Consider the following 19,706-nt stretch of genomic DNA (forward strand, 5'->3'; position numbering starts at 1 on the left):
CAGGTGGTGGTTCTTCCAAATATCATAGTTGGGCCAGGGGAAGACCCTGGGGTTGGAGCCTAGGATCCCTAGGGTTTATATCTCAGGTCTGCTATTTTTCAGCCTTGTGAATATAACAGTCTGAGGCTCAGGGTCCCCATGCATAAAATGGGAATAAGTCCTTAGAGGTTTGTTGTAGGGTATAAATGCAGATCATTGGGTGAAAAGTAACTAGCATGGTACTGACCACTTAATAAAGAATTTATTATTATTATTAATAATAAAATCTATCTCATATCAAGCATCAATATAAGTTAAAAGAGAATAGGCACTATTTCCTGGTAAAGTATTGGTCACAATATTTAAAAGTAAGTGAAAGCTTTTCAGCTTTAAGGCATATTCAACCCTCAAATAAACACATATCCAATTAAAAAATGCACTTTCCTACAAGCATGACTTTTTGAAGCAATCCTACAATATTTCAGGAAATCATAGGAGACCTTTTGATGATTTAGCTCTTTATTTTTCTGATAAGACAACAGAGATCCATCCATAGGAGGTAAGTGATTGCCCACTTAGTTGCTGGAACGTGCTAGCAATTTTCTATTATATCTATCCTCTTTCTTTATTAAGAAAAACCTCAATTTTACTGAGAACGGCAATGCTATGAGCTACATAGCTATATTTCCCAGCCTCTTTTGCAGTCTGAGGTGGTCATGTGACATTTCTGGCCAATGAGAAATAAGCAGAAGCCACTGGGTGGAGTTTTTTGAAAAAACCTTTAAACGAGGCTGACTCAGCTGGTGGATTTCTTTTTTCCCTTTACTCTCCTCCTCTTTCTGCCTGAAATGTAAACACGATGACTGGAGCTCTAGCAGCATCTAGAAAACATGAAGGTGGGAGAGGAGAAATCCAGAAACAGCTGGATTCGCTGATTCCTGGTAGACCCCCATACTTGACCTGGACTTCTTATATCTTCCACCTGACAGAAAAATAAACCCTTTTTGGTTTAGCTATTGTTATTTGAATTCTATGTTTCCAATCTCGATCTAATACCAGCACCTGATCAGAGCCCGAGTCTAGATATTTACATTCTGCATGACAGCACCCTGATTCATAGGTTCATATAGCCATTGCCTTACTGAGTGCCACACACCAGTACACAGACAGCAATGGGATGGCTGCTGATGTAGCCTCTGGAGTGATGTTGAAAAGACAAATTCTTGGGACATTCATTGCTAGGGATTTGTATTCAGTGACTCTTGGAGGACAGTTGGGAATCTTTCACTTTCAAAACTCCCCCTAGTGCTCAACTTCATTAGTTATCAGGGAAATGGAAATTAAAACTATAATGCAATACTACTGCACTCATAAGCATGGCTTAAATGTAGAGGACTGACAATACCCAATGTTGGCAGGGATGTGGAACAACTCTAAGTCTCATACACTGCTGGAGAAAGTGCCAGTGGGTACACCCACTTTTGAAAACTACTTGGCAGTGTCTACTAGAGCTGCACATATGTATACCCCCAATTCAACATTTTGATTCTTTAGTAAACACCCAACAGAAATGTGTCCATAGCTTCACAAAAAGACTTGTACAAGAATGTTCATAGAAATATTACTCGTAACAGCCCTAAAGTGGGAACAACCCAAGTATCCATTTATAATGGAGTCATACTCCACAATGAGTATGAATGACCTATAACCGCACACAATAGCATGAAGGAATTTCTCAGAATTTCAGAGTAAAAGAGTACAGACTGGCACTTACATAACAGTCTGCTTCTTGATTTGGGTGCTGGTCACGTGGATCTGTTAACCTTATAAGAAGTCATTGAGGTATACCTAATATTTGTACACTTTTCTCGGTGTCTATTATACTTTGATAATGAATTTACATGTAAAAATCCATCCTTTGGAAGGTCAGTTTTGGAAACATTGTTCTAGTCCAATATGTGGGCCACTTTACTATGGATGGTTCTTTTGAGCCCCAAATGTGCCTCTTTATGACATCTGTCCCTCAAACCTAGCTCCACCTCTAGGACGACACAGAAAGCCCCAGGTCATGGAGAGAACCCCAAATGAAGGTGGTAGTTACCCCGAACACACCCACTAAAGAAATTCTTTGAAATTTCTCTAATATTGGTCACACTGGGAAATGTGAACAAAATTCCTTGTGACTCAAGAAGCCATTTTCAAGCTTTTAGTGGAAAACTACTCGATAAGACTGAATAATGGTGGTGACTGGGCAGGACAGAGGAAGGGTATCCTTTTTTCCCTGGAGTCAGGGGGGTGACTGTTCTCTCTTTTTCATAGTATTGAAGGGCATACACTGAGACAGTATAATTTGTTTACTGCATTCACATTGCTTTGTAAAAGTTTTTAACTGGACCTCCAGGAGGGAAAGAGCCCTTGACTGCTGTCACATGTGTCACCAAGGACTCCCCATTGCCTTGTCTCAGGATAGAGAAGAGCTGTAGGAACTGTTCCTGAAGAGTCTTTCCTTCCTTGTCCCTCTGAGCTCTCTCTTGGGGCTGTTTCATGCTGACCAGTGGTTTTAACTGCTGGCTACTGGAGCCCCTCTGCCTACAGGTGCAGAAAGCCAGAGGTCTCTGGAGTTTATGTCCTTAGGCATGACTCTTAGCCAAGGACTGGCCAGCACAAGAACATGGCAGCCCAGCTCACTTGCCTTGAGGGAGAAGAAACTCTGAGGCATAAAAATTTATACTCCAGTGCTCTCCATGGGATCAGGCTGAGTCCTGAACTTCTGAAACTGCATACTTGCTTGGCTTCTCCCCATCCCTAACTTGTTTCTTCTACTTCCTTCTGGTCTCTCCTCGGAGTCCTTACTTAAGAAATCACTTGCAAGAAACTCATCTCAGAGTGTGCTTCCCAACTCAGGTTGTTGGTACTCTGAGGGATTCCAGGACTGGCTCCCATGATGGGCTTGAAACACCTACTGCCAGCTATCCTTCTTTTCTGCTCATGACAATAGAGCACTAAATTCATGGCCATTTCTCTAAGACAAAGTGTGCCTAAGTGATGTCTGCACTCTCTTCTGTAAGGAATTCTACAAGTGTGTGCTCAAGAAAGCTGGTGCAGAGCCCATGAATCTGTCTAGAGATCCAGTGGCCTTGATCCATCACTTTGATTTATTTAGGCTGTCCCTTTGCATGCATATAGACCTGGGCAAGTGGCTTTTTGCTTGCTAAGATCCAAGGAGACTTTGAGTCAAGTTCTACCCTCTTAGATTTAAAAAGAGACCAGAAACTCCTTTGTGCCTTTGGAGCACTCCTGCTCCTGTTTTCTGTCAGGCTCAGTGGCAGGCAGCAGCCTCATCTACTTGTCTGCTCCCAGATTGAGCGAGCAAAGCCAGCTCAGGCTCCAGGGCCCAACAGCTCTGCAATGACGAATTTCATCTTCAGGACATGCATGTAATCTGTGAGTAAGTTTTGGTCTCTGCACTTAATAGGAACTCTTTTATCAGTGTCCATCCCTTGGTGTCCTAAAATTTCCACCTGACTTTTGTTAAAAGAATCGAAGTTTGGTTTGGTCCAAAGAGAGGAGTCATTTCCAATTTGGGGCCTTGTCTGTAAAAGGAGGATGATTATGCCTATCTTGCTTGAAGGCAGAGGGTTGGACTAGATAATCTTTCAAAGTCCCTTCCTATTCTAGGAAGCAATTCTTGCATCTTTTGCAAATCAAAAATGCATATGTGGAGAGAGACAAGCAGGGCTGCCTGGAGATTGATGCTCAAAGCTCCAGTTACCTAGCAACAGCTGAGTGGTCTGGGGTGGGGACTTAATTCTGCTTTTCCAGGAGTCTGAATCTAACTTCTCACAAATTGCTGGTGTTGATTTCTCAGACAAATCCCTGCACGGTAGCCATTTGCACCCACACCAAGTGTGTGGTGCCTGAAGCTCACATGTTTATTGCTCAAATACAAGGCCAGCCTCTGGATTTCGCTAGGAGAATATTGTGTCACAGGTAAACAAGTACCTCAGTTGATACTTACATCCAAGATGTGCCCAGCAGTAGTGATATGTGGCCTTTCTGTGGGATGGTGAGAACAGAGAGGGTGGTCACCTCTTACCTGTAGCTTGGAAAGTTTCCCAGTAAAGCCCATTTCTTGGTCTATACTGTGTGACTTTGACCACCTTGTCTCTGTTAAAAAGTGAATTCACCTTACAAGTTAACAAATCTTGAGTGGGAGTACCCCGTTTGACACATGTTATGAAATACCTTCCTAGACACCCAGCTTGGAAATTTTTTTTCATTTAGCTGATTGTATTACTGGAGTAAAATAGCCAAAGAATTAGTCAAAAGATAAAGAGAAGTTTTTAATAAAGAAAAAATATCTACTTGCTCCTATCTGGTACCTGAGCAAGAGGCTGATATGTGTGGTTGGGTGTTGGGGTCATGTACTCTCCTAGGGATGCACTCTCCCAAGGGGTACTGCATCAACGTTTCTTTTCCCTTCAGGAAGGAAAGGCACTCCCAAAGAGGGAAGAATAAATAGGCTCGGCTAAAGCTTACCTAAAAGGACAGGCCATTAAAGAGAGTGTTTCTTTGTATCTAAGATTCATGGAGAGATTATGAGACATGTTGAGCCAAGATAACCAATATATGAGTGATCCCTCCACAACTCTTCTTAAGAGGGGGAAGGGAATACCTTCTTAATGGTCAACCAAGTTTTAAAGAACTTTCACAACGAGGAAAACCTCACTTTCAATGTCTGTGATAGCCAAGTTTTCATTAAAATCATGCATGAGCCACAGGAATTTTCCTTCCTCCTCTGTAGAATCCTCAAGTGGGCCTATTGTACTTTTGTGGTATGTATGTGTAAGACTTAGAAATGCCCACCAGAGCTGATTGATTCTGATTGTTCACAGTCTTTTGCACCCATTTTTGCCTCCATGGGTACCTGGTGTTGGGTGGAGAGACACATATTAGTTCACCCTGCAGAGTTGGCCTTTGGCCCTGAGCTGGAAACATACTTAGCCTCTAAAGCCAGAGCAAACACTCCAGCTGCCTCTGGAGCTGCTGCAGATGTTCCAGAATGCCTCAGAGTGCAGTTGCCATACAAATCTGTGGTTGCCTGAAAGGGAAGATATTGGGTAATGAGTCACACTATTTTGAACTCCAAAACGATATGGACCAGAGGATTATGTTTTATTTTACTTAAACTCTGCCTTGTTCTGAAGAAGATTAAGATCTATTTTGCCATACATTTTATCTGTGTTTCCTAGCAGCTCATTCAAAATGGGATACACAATCAGTTATATTACAGTGCCCACAAGATAAAAACAAGCCAATTGTTCAGAGAAGCATATCTAAAGCTATTCCAGAACTAGAGAGACATTTATTTTCTGGATCCTACAATGAGACACGATAGATGGAGAGTCACAAGTCAATACCACCACCATAGTCAATAGATGGTGGGCTTTGTTGCACTGTGATTCGCTTGCAAAAAGCCCAAGGGCTATTGCATCAACATTTCTTTTCCCTTCAGGAAGGAAAGGCACTCCCAAATAGGGAAGAATAAATAGGCTCAGCTAAGGCTTGCCTAAATGAACAGAGTATTAAAAAGAAAATGTTTCTCTATATCTAAAATTCATAGAGATTCTTAGACATGTTGAAGCAAGATAACCCATATATGAATGACCCCCTCCATAACATTTCTAAAGCGGGGAGACCTTCTTTATGATAAATCAAGTTTTAAAGAACTTTCACAGAGAGGAAAACCTTACTTTCAATGTTAATGAGAGCCAGGTTTTCACTGAAATCATATATGAACCACAGGAATTCTACTTCCTCTGTTTGTAGGATCTTCAATGGGCCTATTATTTTGAGTTTTGAGGAACAAAATATCAAGGAGGTTTAAGTGCATATATTGGGGAAAAATTACAATATTCAGGGAAAACTCAAGGCCCTTCCTTAGCTCTAGTAAAAAGAGAGTCATAGATAAGGTTGGGGACAAAGTGACACCATTGGAAGTCCTTGGGTTAGGGAGTAGAGCTTCTGGGGGATGAAAGAAGCACTACAAAAAAACACAACAACAACAAAACAGGATTGGGGCCTCCATCACTCGTCCTTTCTACTCTGTTCTCCCTTTTGTCCCATACCTCTCATAGGATAGGAGAGGCTGAAGTCTACTTCGCTCAGAAGGAGCTGGCACACTCTCTGTTCTTGCTCAAGATCAGGTGGGGGTACAGGAAGTCTCAGGGAGGGAACCAGGCCAAGGTCTGTGTCTCTTGTAGGTAAATGATCTCCTTGCTCACAAGAGAGCCTGGCCAGCTTGCCAAGGTAGAGCCCAGGTGGGAACTTGGAATAGAAGCACTGGTTGGTAATAATGACTGTGTTCTGAGTTCTTGTCCTCCTTTTCTGGGAAGCCCCAGCTGAGGTGGTGGCCAGTCAGAATGCAACTGACTCAGAAGGACTGTTGAGCGACCTACTAAATTCCTGGCTTTCAGGTCTGAGGAAATGCTAATCTGTGAGTGAAATATCCAGAGAGAGGAGAGATCCAAAAGGGTTCATTATATTCAGCAGATATTTATTTTTAAGGGGCTTGGAAAAATTCGCCATTATACCTAGTTACCTAATAAAGAAGAGCTACTCAGAAAAGTGCAATAAATAATGTAAGTCTGTGATTTTTAATCTTTTGTTTCCTCCATCACTGACTCATTTTAAACTATGATAAAAACCAATACTCTTTCCCTGAGAAAATACACATGTGTGCCCAATTTTGGGAAGTTTATAGCATGGATGCTATTTTGTAATTAGTGTAATACATGGATGGGTTTTTGGTTCAGATAGGGTGGTGATGTGGTGACCCAGTTCTTTATATTAGTTCTCCTTATTTGTGACCTGCTGGGGCAACTTTTTGATAAGCCGGGCTTTATCATTATTTGTAAATCTTTATTATTTGTAAATCAAAACAATAAACAAGAAAGGCAATTTGTGGAAAGTGAGTTGAAAGGGGTCATCATATCCTTGCTTTCAACATGCACACCTTATGACTTACATATGTCTCTACCTTGATAACAAAGCATTAACAGGCCTCAAAGAGAATGAATCTCCCCTCAAGACATGCGATGACTTTTTAGGGAAGTGGGTTGCTCCCTTTCCTTCCATGATATTACAGTGTCTGTGCATGAGGTCACAGTGCCAGTGCATTCCACAGCCTCAGGGGGGCCATTGGCTACACTCACCACTCCGGCCTCGGGGTTTCTCTTCCTTCCATTGCTGAAGGTGGAGGCCAAGGTGGAGGAGCAGCTCTCATCATACAAGGCCGTCCTGCCATCGTTGATGGCCGAGTTGATGGAGATGGTCCACATGCTCGAGGCATAGCCATCGCAGTTGCAGTCGTCATAGCTGCCACCGTCCCCAGAGGCCCACACATAGATGCTGCCTTTGCCACCTCGACCCTAGGGGAGGAGAGAAGAGATGTTGCCAATTCCTGTGCTTGCAGGCCCTGGGACTGCAGGGGGGTCCTGCCAGGGGTTGGGGTTCCTGGCCTGGAAGGGACTGGACTTGGGGTTTGTGAGAAGCTCAGTGAAATGATTTGGTTCTGTCTGCCCATGAAAACCACTATCATCTAGTAGGGCACCCTGAGTATTTCTTTTTCCAGGAAGGATTCAGTATATAAAGTCATCCAAATTTACAATTTAAGCTGGGGATAAGGTGATGAGAAAAACTCGAAGAATCTCTGTAAAATTTACAAATGAACTGCTTTTAAAAAGTCAAAGTATATGGAGAGGAAAATTTTTAAAAAAATCCCCATAGGTGTAATCATTATCTAATTCTTGTGTATCCTTTCAGACATTTTTCAACAAAAAATGTGAGTATATATTTATACTTAACTATATAATACAGAAAACATATTTATATCTTTTATCTTACATAAGCATTTACAGATATAGATATTATAAATATAAAATACACATTTTATGCCAAAATATAAAAACATTACAAATCATACATATATATATATACACATATACACATAATATGTATGTGTATATATCCATGTGTGCACATACACATATATATACACATGTACAGGGTGGGCCAAAAGTAGGTTTACAGTTGTAAGTGCATGAAACAGTTTGTTCTTGTATTACTATTAATTATTATTTTCCATATGAACAACTATAAACATACTTTTGCACCACCTTGTATATGCATATATACAAAACATATGTATATATACATGTAAATATGTGCTTATATACAGACATATACATATTTTTTACTCAGTTGGATCATACTAGAATTCTTTTAAACATGGTTTTATATGACATTTTACTTATGAAGGAGGATACCAGATATAGAGAAAAAGTCCAATATAACCAAGTAAAACAGAGCAAAAATAACTTGAAACACAGAATGATATGCACAATGTTATTACCATATGCTAATTAGTTATAAACACCAAGCTTAGTCATAAATTCTGATAGTTTGCATTGTTTTTCTGGTTTGAACAGAACTTTTTTTTCCCATTCCCTGTCTTCTAGGAGTATTTTCTCTACCTTCACTACCCAGAAGTGGCCATTCCTTCCGGCTTCCTGTTTTCTGATCCAGGATGATAGGGGTGGGGGCTACTCTGCTTTCCTCTGTGTGCTGAGTAGAGAGCAGCCATGCCGTGGGGGAGGTGAGCAGCAGGTATACAGCCTTTCCCTTCTCCATAGGCTGACCCAGGTCACCAGGTAACCCTCTAGGGGCAAGAAGACAGAAACTAGGGCAGAGAAAGATTGTCCCCTTCTCTGGTCACCAGGGATCCAGGGTCCTGACTCAGTGGTTTTTAAGGGTGGATATGCCAAAAGGAAAGAAGATGACTGGACTACCTCCAGGGTCTTTCTGCCTTCTTCATGACCATGAGAAATGACATTTCAATTGCTTCTCACAGAAATTGGAGTTAATTAGCCTGTGATTGATTGAGTCGATATGTTAACAATGATTTATTCAACCACTAGCTGAGGACTGTCCTCAGAGTCTTTGGTAAATCTATACTGGAAAAACTCCACCAAAACAAGCAACTGCTCTCAGAAACCAGAACAGAGAGGGAAACAGATCATCCTGACAGCTAGTGCAGGGATCACACTCCCAAACAGACTCAGATGTGTAGGCTCATTGTCAAGAAATAGCACGCTCTGAAAGCGAACCATATGAAAACCAGGGTAAATGGATCTTTCTCCTGAACCAGTGCACAGGTGGGCTGCTAGTGAGTGTGGGAGATTGATTGTGACTAATATTTCAGGGTTCTCTGTATTCATGCCCCTTTATGTCTTTGCAGTCCTGCCCACCAAGAGGACGGCTCCACTTCCCACCCTTTGATTTGGGGCTGGCCTCTTGTCTTGCTTTGTCTAACAGACTGTGGTGGAAAGTGATTCTGTGTCAATTCTGATCATAGGTCTCAAGAGGTCCTATGCACTTTTCAGAACTCTGTTTGCACCATGGGAACAAATCCGAGGTTACCTGCTAGTTGATGACAGATATTGCTCAGTCAAATTCACTGTCTCAGCTCACAGCCAGTGTTGCCAGGCTCTGAGGAAGGCCATTCTATACCAGTCTGTAGCTCCCTCTCTAGCGGACCACAGATGCATGGAGCGAGCGCAGCTCAGATTAGCTGAGGCTGGTCCAGATCAGCAGAATAACCTAGCTCACCTGTAGACCATAAGCAAACTTGAATGCTGGTTATTCTAAGCTACTGAATTTTGGGGCAGTTATGTGGCCTAGTTCACTGATGCACAGAGAGCAACTCAGAAGAGTAAGCAGCAAATGTTAGTTTTGTATTGTAGTAAGTATAAGATTTGCCTACAAGAATACTTCTGTTCCTAGGAATATTAAACCTGTTGTTCTAAGCAAGAAAGAACACATGAGAAAATAATTATATTCTTTTTTCTAATGACTGGGTATTAGCACCAGTAGTTCCAGGGTAATATGCACCAGTGAGGAAAAAACCCTAGTTCTGGAGGAAGATAAGTGGGGATAGTGCATCTGTAAGAAGATTGAGAGCTGGTTATGGGATGGGTCTGTTATTGGCATGCCTCACTTTCCTGCAGTAAAAATAATTTAAATAGAGCCACTCTACAGTAAATTCAGAAGTGCCATCCTAAAAGATCTGTCTTGTACCTCTCACTTCTTAGACCTTTAGAATGTTAAAATAGGGCATAAAGCAACATTGTATTTCAAACAACTATTTGCAAAAATGACAAGAAAGCAGATACTATAGAGACTGAAAATGAAAAACATTTTTTAAAATTAGCTTCACTATGCTAGCTTATCTGCACCTATAGAAATTTCTTCCTTTTATTGATGTAATGGTTCCCCTTCCCTTTCTCATAAATATTCCTTGCCTTTGCCTCCTAATCAGAACACTTTCAGTTTCTTCTGCCTGAATCAGTGCTTCCTGAACAGCTCTTCTTTTAGATCACAAACAAATGCTTATTGCCTCTCTATTTGCCCTTTTCTTTTTAGATTAACACTGTTAAAATGATGTCCTAAGATCAGTTCTGCTCTCAGCTTCACCTAAACAGGAACTGGGCAGCAATCAAGATACAACAACTATGACCCACATTCAAACAGGAATCAGTTGGAGGATACAACAGAAGAAACTAGGATGATAATGAGAGCAAGCACTTCTACGGCACTTACTCTATGTCAGGGACTGCTCTAAGTCCTTTATATATTTACCTAGTGAATCCTCACAGCAATCAGCATCAAGTTACACCAGCTACATGAAAGATAAAGTACCCAGGAAGAAACTAAAAAACTGAAAAAAAAGCTGAGTACTAAATAAAATTTTGAAACTCAATGGAAGGACAAATGACTTGACCTATTGGAAAGACATCAACATGTCATGTTCTTGGCTAGACAACATTACAGTGATGTCAATTTTTCCCAAGTTAACTTATAAATTTAACATCATCCTAATAATTATACTGTATCATTCAAGATTCAGTTGGACAAACATTGCCATACTGGATAGTCCAACAGAGAGAATTTTATCTAGGGAACAAGTGGCAAAGAAGAGCCCAAAACCCAAATGGACATGGGAAGTCACTCAGCAATCAAATTGGGAGGAGATGGCTCAGGAGCTTGAATTGTGGGCAGAAGCTGGGTCTGCCAGAGTGGGCTGTCTTCTGGGGAGTCTCCTGCCCTTATTCTGCAGCACATGGTCAGAGAATAAAATGGCAGATCTGCCCTTGCTGTTGACATTGTAATTTCCTGTTCTCCTTCTACTCCCCTTAGTACATTTTTTCTTTTCTTTTACATTATTTTATGGTATTTTTTTCATTACCATATATTCCCCTTACCCTCTTCTCCCACCTTCACCCAGCCCCTCCACCTTGCAATCACCACACTGTTGTTCACATCCATGAGTTATTTTCCTTTTTTGCTCATTCCCATTACCCTCCCACCAAAACTTGTCAGCCTGTCCTATGAGTCTGTATTTTGCTTGTTTGTTCAGTTTGTTCATTAGATTCCACCTATGAGTGAAACCATATGGCATTTGTCTTTCTCTGACTGGTTTATTTCACTTAGCATAACATTCTCTGGATCCATCCATGCTGTTACAAAAGGTAGAATTTTATTCCTTTTTATGGCTAAGTAGTATTCCACTGTGTAAATGTACCATAGTTGTTTTACTCATGCATTTACCGGAGGCCACTTTGGCTGCTTCCAAATCTTGGCTATTATAAATAATGCTTTAATGAGTATAGGGGTGCTTTTAGTCTTTCAAATTAGTGTTTTGGGTTCCTTGGGATAAATTTCCAGAAATGGAATCACTGAGTCATAAGGCAGTTCCATTTTAATTTTTGAGGTAACTCCATATTGCTTTACACAGTAAAGGCAATAATCTGCATTATCACCAACAGTGCAAAAGTCTTCCCCTTTTGCCACATCTTTGCCCGCACCAATGTGTTGATTTATTGGTCATAGTCATTCTTACTGGTCTGAGGTGATATCTCATTGTGGTTTTAATTTTCATTTCTCTGATGTTTAGTGACATTGACCATCTTTTCATTTGTCTTTTGGCCACCTATATGTCCTCTTTGGAGAAGTGTGTATTCAGGTCTTTTGCCTATTTTTTAATTGGGTTGGTTCTTTTTGGTGATGATTTTTAAAAGTTCTTTATACATTTTGAATATTAAACCCTTATCAGATGCATCAGCGAATATGTCCTCCTATTCAGTGGGTCATCTTTTAATTTTGTTGATGGTTTCCTTTGCTGTGCAAAAACTTTTTAGTTTTATGTAGTCCCATTTATTTGTTTTTTCTTTTGTTTCCCTTGCCTGAGGAGATATATCAGAAAAAATACTGCTATGAGCAATGTCTGAGATTTTATTGCCTATGTTCTTATTCTAGGATTTTAATGGTTTCCCATCTAAAATTTAAGTTTTTAATTCATTTTGAATTTGTTCTTGTGTGTGTCATAAGAAGGTGGTCTAGTTTCACTTTTTTTTTTTTTTTGCATTATTTGTCCAATTTTCCCAATACTATTTATTGAATAAACTTTCTTTAGGCCATATTATATGTTTGCTTCCTCTGTCAAATATTAATCGGCTATAAAGGTATGGGTTTATTTCTGGCCTCTCTATTCTGTTCCATTGATCTAAGTATCTGTTTTATGCCATTACCATGCTGTTTTGATTACTATGGCCTTATAGTATAGTTTGATATCAGGTAGCATGATTCCTCCAACTTTTCTTCTTTCTCAAGATTGCTGCTGCTATTTGGGGCTTTGTTTTTAAAACATTTGTCTAGTTCTGTGAAATATGTCATTGGAATCTTGATAGGAATTGTATTGAATCTATAGATTGTTTTGAGTAGTATGTACATTTTAATGATGTTAATTCTTCCTATCCATGAACATCATGTGTGCTTCCACTTATTTGTATCTTCTTCAATTTCTTTCTTCAGTGTGTTATAATTTTCATAGTGCAGGTTTTTTACATTCTTGGTTAAACTTATTTCTAGATATTTTACTGTTTTTGAAGAAATTGTGAAAGGGATTATTTTCTTAATTTTTCTTTCTGATAGTTCATTATTGGCATATAAAATTCAACTAATTTGGCTAAATTAAAAATGGACTTAATGCAGTCCCTTTAATGACAAGGAGGGTAATCTTAGCGAGAAAAATCATTATTCAAGGAAAATCACAATGATCAGTGGCAGACTATAAAGTAATGCAGCTAAACGTCTTTAAAGTTTCTTTTCATTTAAAATATGTTTTCATTTGAAAGTGAAACTATGTCTGTGGTATCATCAAAGATATTTAATTTACAGGCAAGAAGAATGTCAAATGCCTTGCAACTGGATGTCTTTTCAATAAAACAGACTTACAGATCTAGAGACTTGTTTGTGGGTTATGTTACATTAATTAACATGTGTTTTCTGTTTTCAAAGGGCATAAATCTATGATCTCATTACCTGAGTGGTTGTCTGTACATATAGGCTTCACTTAATCCTGTCTGCAGCACTGCCTCCTGAGACTGAACAGTTTGGCTGAACTAAGTGGCTGGGTTGGTGAAGTATGTGGTGGTCTGTGGGCTTCACTTTAAAACTGGTTTCTCTTTTCTATCCTAATGGCTTGGATTGAAAGGACCCAGAGGTCTGAGACGGGGGAAACCTAAAATATTTCCCTCAGCCCAAACTAAGTATAATGGACAAAAGGGTTTGGACAGGTGAGATGTGTCTAACACACCTTCCTCCAAAGAAACCCCTTTTTTCCCTAATGTGGGATATTGAAAAATTAATCCCTGCCTTCTGTTATCTAGTGTTTATGGATTGAATGATGTCTTTTAACCCTGTTGCCAAATCTGTTGTCCCCAGAATACAACAAGGATGCCAGCCTGTTAAACCAAGCACGCCATTGTCCGCGGACAGCCAACTGACCTGGAGTCTGCACGATCCTTCCCCATGTGGGAAGGCCACCTTCCCCTCCACACCCCCAATCTTATTAGGGATTTCTGGACCTGAGGGTAGGTAAGATGACGACCATGTCCAGCTTGAAGCAGCTAGAGGAGCTCGAGATCTTCGCCCATTGTCCTTTATAAGATTATAAAGGGTCTTAAGTCTGAGAGGGAGGGATTATTATTTTTTATTGCTAAAATAATTAACTAATCATTTATTTAAAAAAAGAAGAAGAAGAATATATGTAAGGGTGAAGCGGGAGAGCTTGTATCTATGACCCATGGACATGGACTTGGGGGGGGATTGCTGGGGGAGAGGGGGTGCTGGGTGGAGGGGAGCAAAGGGGAAAAATTGGAACTATTGTAACAATATAACAATAAAATATACTTAAAAATAAAATTCAACTGATTTCTGGATATTTATTTTGTATACTGCTACTTTATTGAATCCATTTATCAGCTCTAATAATTTCTTGGTGGAATCTTTAGGGTTCTCTATATATAGTATTATGTCATCTGCAAATAAAGACAGTTTCACTACTTCTTTTCCAATTTGGATGCCTTTTATTCCTTCTTTTCTGATTTCTATGGATGACTTCCAGTATCATGTTGAATAAGAGTGGTGAAAGCAGACATCCCTATCTCATTCCTAATCTTAAAGGGAACGCTTGTAGGTTTTGCCAGTTGAGTATGATGCTGGCAGTGCTTTTGTCATATGTCACCTTTATTATGTTTAGGTATGTCCCCACTACTCTTACTTTGTTGAGAGTTTTTATCATAAATAGGTGCTGGATTTTATTAATTGCTTTTTCTGCATCTATTGATATGATCATGTGGTTTTCATCCTTCATTTTGTTTATGTGGTATATCACACTCATTTATTTGCAAATGTTGTACCAACCCTGCATTCCTGGAATAAATCCCACTTGATCATAGAGTATGATCTTTTGGATGTATTGCTATATTCAGTTTGCTAATATTTTGTTGAGGATCTTAGCATCTATGTTCATCAGGGATACTAGCCTACAATTTTTTTTTTGTAGTGTCTTTATCTGGTTTTGGAATTAGGATAATGCTGGCATGATAAAATGAGTTTGAGAGTCTTCTCTCCACTTGAATTTTTAAAAATAGTTTGAGGAGAGGTGTTATTCCTTTCAAAATATTTGGTAAAATTCACCCGTGAAGCCATCTGGTTCTGGGCTTTTGTTTCTTGGGAGTTTTCTGATTACTGCTTCAGTTTGACTAGGTGTAATCTCTCTATTCAGATACTATGATTCTTCCTGATTTAGTTTTGGAAGATTGTACATTTCTAGGAATTTATCCATTTCATCCAGGTTATCCAATTTGTTGGCTGTATAGCTGTTCATAATATTTTCTTACAATCCTTTGTATTTCTTTGGTGTTAGTTGTTATTTCTTCTCATCCACTTCTGATTTTATTTATTTGGGTGCCCTCTCTTTTTTTCTTATGAATCTGGTTAAAGGTTTGTCAATCTTGTTTTGAAGCTTTTGGGGCAGCTTGTTACAACAGCATAAGATAGCCTCTCTTGACTGATACAGTTCATCCTGTTTACTTCCATTTAGATTATATTAGATAGAGCTTTAAAAAAAACTCTCTGTATTACAGTCTCTGGTACTTTTATCCCAAACCACTGATAGCCATTTGTATAAAATTAGAACATTGCTTTTTCCACTTTCCTTACTCTTGACAACTTACTCTTGACAACTTAACCACCTGCTGAATTGCTTTTTACTTTTTTAGTGTGAATAAAAACTTTCTGATTTGAAAGACTTTAAGCACTACAGAAGTAGCGTGAATAGTATAATGATTCCCGATGTATCCATTACTCAGCTTTAACAATGATCAGACTTGCAGAAGTTTTTAAAGATTTTATGTTATAATATATATTATTCTTGTTTTATAAAATATTTCCCTTTGTGTTTATGCTTAGAGAGTCTCTCTCTGCCACAATATCAGTGATTGGATTATATTTTTGTGCAGCTGTTTATGTTTTTATTCTTTATCTACTTCTTTTCCATACATGGAGTGGTAGAGGAGGTGGTGAAGTCATACAAGGTCTTAAGTAGGGGCAATGGGTGAATGGATCCTCCTGAAAGGAACCGGCTTACTTTCAGAGAACTGCTGGCCACACTTATAGGGAGAAAGAGGTTGGTTCCAATTTATGTTTCTTCAAAAACAGATGTTGAGACAAAGAATTGATAACAGCTAGTTAATTTGTGGAGAGATAATCTCAAGAAGCATTAGTGAGTGATGGAGGAGCATGAGATGGAAGAAGAAAAGACAACCAAGTGTGAGCTGATGCGCAGGTTCCCCTCACAGACAACTGGGCTCAGTCCCTCTGGAGACCTCTTGTGAAACTGCCACTAGGACAGAGAGGCTGGCGGTGGTCCCTGGGGCGTTAACTCCCCTTGGATATGCACCGAGGAGCTGCTTCCATGGGACGCTCAGGCAGAAGAGCGGAGAGAGGATGGCTGGTTCCACGGGAGCTGCACCCCGCAGTTGACCTTGGGCATCACACAGTCTGTCTTGGTGCCCTTGTCGGGTCTGTGGAGTTCACCAGGAGTGGGGTGAGGGTCTCAGAATTTCAGGGAAAGCTGAACAGAGTACTGTGCAGTCACCTGAAACCCACCAACTCTGGCTTCCCTTTCTTACCAGAAGTGAAAGGACGAATTGTAGCTGCAGCAACCTTTTCAGAGGCTGAACTATATACTCCCCGCTCTGGCAGCCCCTGTTCTGTTGCCACCCTTTATTTGGTTTTAGAGCATAAATCAGGGCTCATGGAGCATTTCAGAGAGCTCTTGGCAGGAGGCATTCACTGTTTGCCAGAGGCCCTGGCCCTTGCTGCCACCGTGTCAGACCCACTGCTCTGATTAAATTTCAGCAGGCAGCACCTGGGCCTCACCTGGCCCATTCCTGATTAATCACTGTCTCCCTAGGCAGCTCCCTCCCTTTTCTGGATGGTGGCTTTTGAGCCAGTTTCTTAGAAGTGACCCCTCTCTAGTACATTCCAACTTGATGATCTGGGATCTGCGCTTGTGCCCTTTGCAACCCCTTCCAGGGAATAAACAATCAATGCTTTGTCTGATCTGTACCTCAGAGAATTTTCTATTGTCTTGCCTTTAAAGATTCCTAAGATTCTCCCCTTGGTAGAAACCCTGAGTGTGATTAATAAGAGGTTGGGGTGTAGTCATCAGAGCCAGCCAAAGACACACCAGGGTTACTCTGGGTTGCTGCATTTCCTCAAGATGTGGAAAGAAGTTCATGAATCAATTGTCACTTTCAAGGCCCTCTAGTGTTATCTGAATTCTTCTGGTTATTAGAGCAAGATAAGATGCTGTGTCCCATAATGGCTGGCTTTTGTTGCTCCATCAGTCTCTATGGAAGGGCGATATCTTTTTCTGATCAGCAAGCACATGGCCTGGTCTTTTAATACCCAGAGAGTAATGACTCTGGGTCTCTGATTAGGTTTTACTCAAATTGCACTTGGGAGATTGTAGCAGAGATGGCAGTAGATATTAGCTCATATCCTCTAGACCTCGTATATTCTGTGCACTGGGGATTTCCAAATGCTAGCATAGGCATCCCTTTGTCTAAGAGCTTTATCCCAAGAGGATGAAGGCTGCTCTCCACACCTGCTCCTGGGCTGAAAGTACTGAAGCATTCACTTAGACAATGACATTAACCCCAGCTCCCTTGTCATCACATGGGGTAACTTCAGTGTGTGTTCTACATGGTCTGCCAGTTCCCCAGTGGGATTAAGCTCTAGTTGCTCAAAGTTGGCTCAATAGCATATTTATTGGTCCTTGTCCTTTTCTTCCCTATCATATTTCCTATTCACTACTGGGGGTCCCTTGATTTCCCAAATTAACTGCTTGAACTCAGTCCTTGTCTCAGGGTCTGCTTCTGGAAGATCCCAAACCAAGACAGAAGTTACTTATTAGATATGTCATAATTTGGGAGTTCCTGACTCACCCACTTCCCACATAGAATGTGAAGATTGCTTTAACTGTAAATTCAACATGTAGACTACGAAGTTAAAGATGAAAAGACTGACCTAAAGGGGAAAAGTTCTCCTTTTTCATTCCTCTCATCTTCTCTTTGTTGCCTCAAGTATTTATGGATCAAACTTAGGAGAAGCAAACTCAAATCTCTAGGGAGCCAAGTAGGTAATTTTTTTATGTGAAGCAGATGTAATAGAATTGGGAATGGTGGGGTCTCTGGCAAACAGTACACTCCACATAAAGGTCTCTTATCCTCATTCCTTGTCCTCTTTCTTTTTATAATTAATATATCAGTCAAACAAAACCTATTTTCAGAATGTTAAATTTCAAAGGCAAGCATAAGAACTGCCTTTGTATAGAAGGTAATTATTTGACTCTTTTGTTTAGGTGGAGACCACCTTTCAGAGGTGGATTTTCCTTTTTAGTAGACCAGACAACTGAAATAACTGGAAGGAAGTACAATAGGAATACATAGCACTATTCAAAAATGTCACCTTGAATCCAGAAAAGAATAATCCTCACAGCCTGGGGGCAAATCAAATGAGAAATCATGTAATTCTTTTTATCATGCTCACTTCACTTTCTAAAATATTTACATGCTGTCACCTGAAGATGTCATAACAATTTTTTCTCTTAATTTTCAGCGTGTTTAGCATGCTTTGCAGAACAGTCACACTTGAAAAGCCCTTTTTAGTTGCAGCAGGGGAGGCTACAGATGGAGGAGAGAGAAATGCCGAGACTTGAAATGCTATGGAGCAGTTCAGAAGGGTGTGGAAAATGACAGGAGCCACCCAGGATGTGCATCATTGAGTCCCATCTGCATTGTAAATTCTCACTGAGGGCACATATCACCTACTTGCCTGATTCTCTTTTGGCCTCAAGTGTCAAAAATTACTTCTCAGTGAAAATCCATGTCTCCTGGGGAAGGGGGACATCTGCCAAATGTTCCTCTGGGTATCTGCTGTCATATGGCTTGGGGCTTGGATGTGTAACTCTTTCTTTACAGCCACACAGTAAATAATGCAGTAAGGAAACAAGCTGTTTGTATTTAAGTTTCATCCTAAAAACTCCCAGGCATCTGGGCATTGAAATGGGGCCACACCACCACCACCTCTCCCAGGATCCTATTGGTAGACCCCCCCTCTGTAAACAGCATCAAGCCATTCAAATGTCAGATAGGCTGAATGTCAATGGCTGATTGGCATAACCTTGTAATAAAACATGATTTTGTTACTTACTCAACAGGCCCCATCCTAGTGTCAATATTTAGCCACTGTCATGGATGCTATTTACTTTCAAGGACTCAGTCTCCTATTTCAAAATTGTGTTTATGGGATCCTTTTGATGAATGCTGGAGTGCTGAATGGACTAAGGTGTGAAGTCTTTAGTTGAATTACTTAGAAAAGTTTTTCCTGCACAGTCTTGGGAAACTTGTCATTTTTGGGAAAAACAAAGTGTTTCAGGTGTTTTTGCTCTTCGCAAAGGGAATTTCCATACTTCTGAAGACAAAGCTGGCCTTTTGTTACAGGAAGAATAAGTGGGCATCTTACTGTTCTAGTTGAATGGAAGCCAGCAGTCCTCTAACCAGGGTGTGCTGGCAATGCTTAGCAACTGGCTCTCTGAAGGCGTCACACAAAATCACTATTTGCCAATTTTCATATCTAATTTCAAGCTACCAATATGATGTCATCAGGAGCCAACTCCAGCATGACACTGCCCCTAATGCAGAAACATTTTCCTCTCCAAGTATTACATCATAAGAAATTTTGCATGCTTCCCCTTT

General features: G+C 40.3%; 1 protein-coding gene across 1 annotated transcript in view; it reads right to left on the reverse strand.

The window, feature by feature from the left end:
• Nucleotides 1-19,706, reverse strand: part of PCSK2 (proprotein convertase subtilisin/kexin type 2) — a 364,203-nt gene that overhangs the window by 17,828 nt on the left and 326,669 nt on the right. The window contains exons 9-10 of the mRNA XM_090286024.1: nt 7,194-7,409; nt 4,980-5,080 (exon numbers count right to left, since the gene is read on the reverse strand). Coding sequence (XP_090142150.1) covers nt 4,980-5,080; nt 7,194-7,409 — 317 coding nt within the window. The remainder of the gene's footprint in view (nt 1-4,979; nt 5,081-7,193; nt 7,410-19,706) is intronic.

The sequence above is a fragment of the Furipterus horrens genome, unplaced genomic scaffold (genome assembly GCF_987537825.1).
Source record: "Furipterus horrens unplaced genomic scaffold, mFurHor1.1.pri manual_scaffold_8, whole genome shotgun sequence".
NCBI classification, from domain to species: Eukaryota; Metazoa; Chordata; class Mammalia; order Chiroptera; family Furipteridae; genus Furipterus; species Furipterus horrens.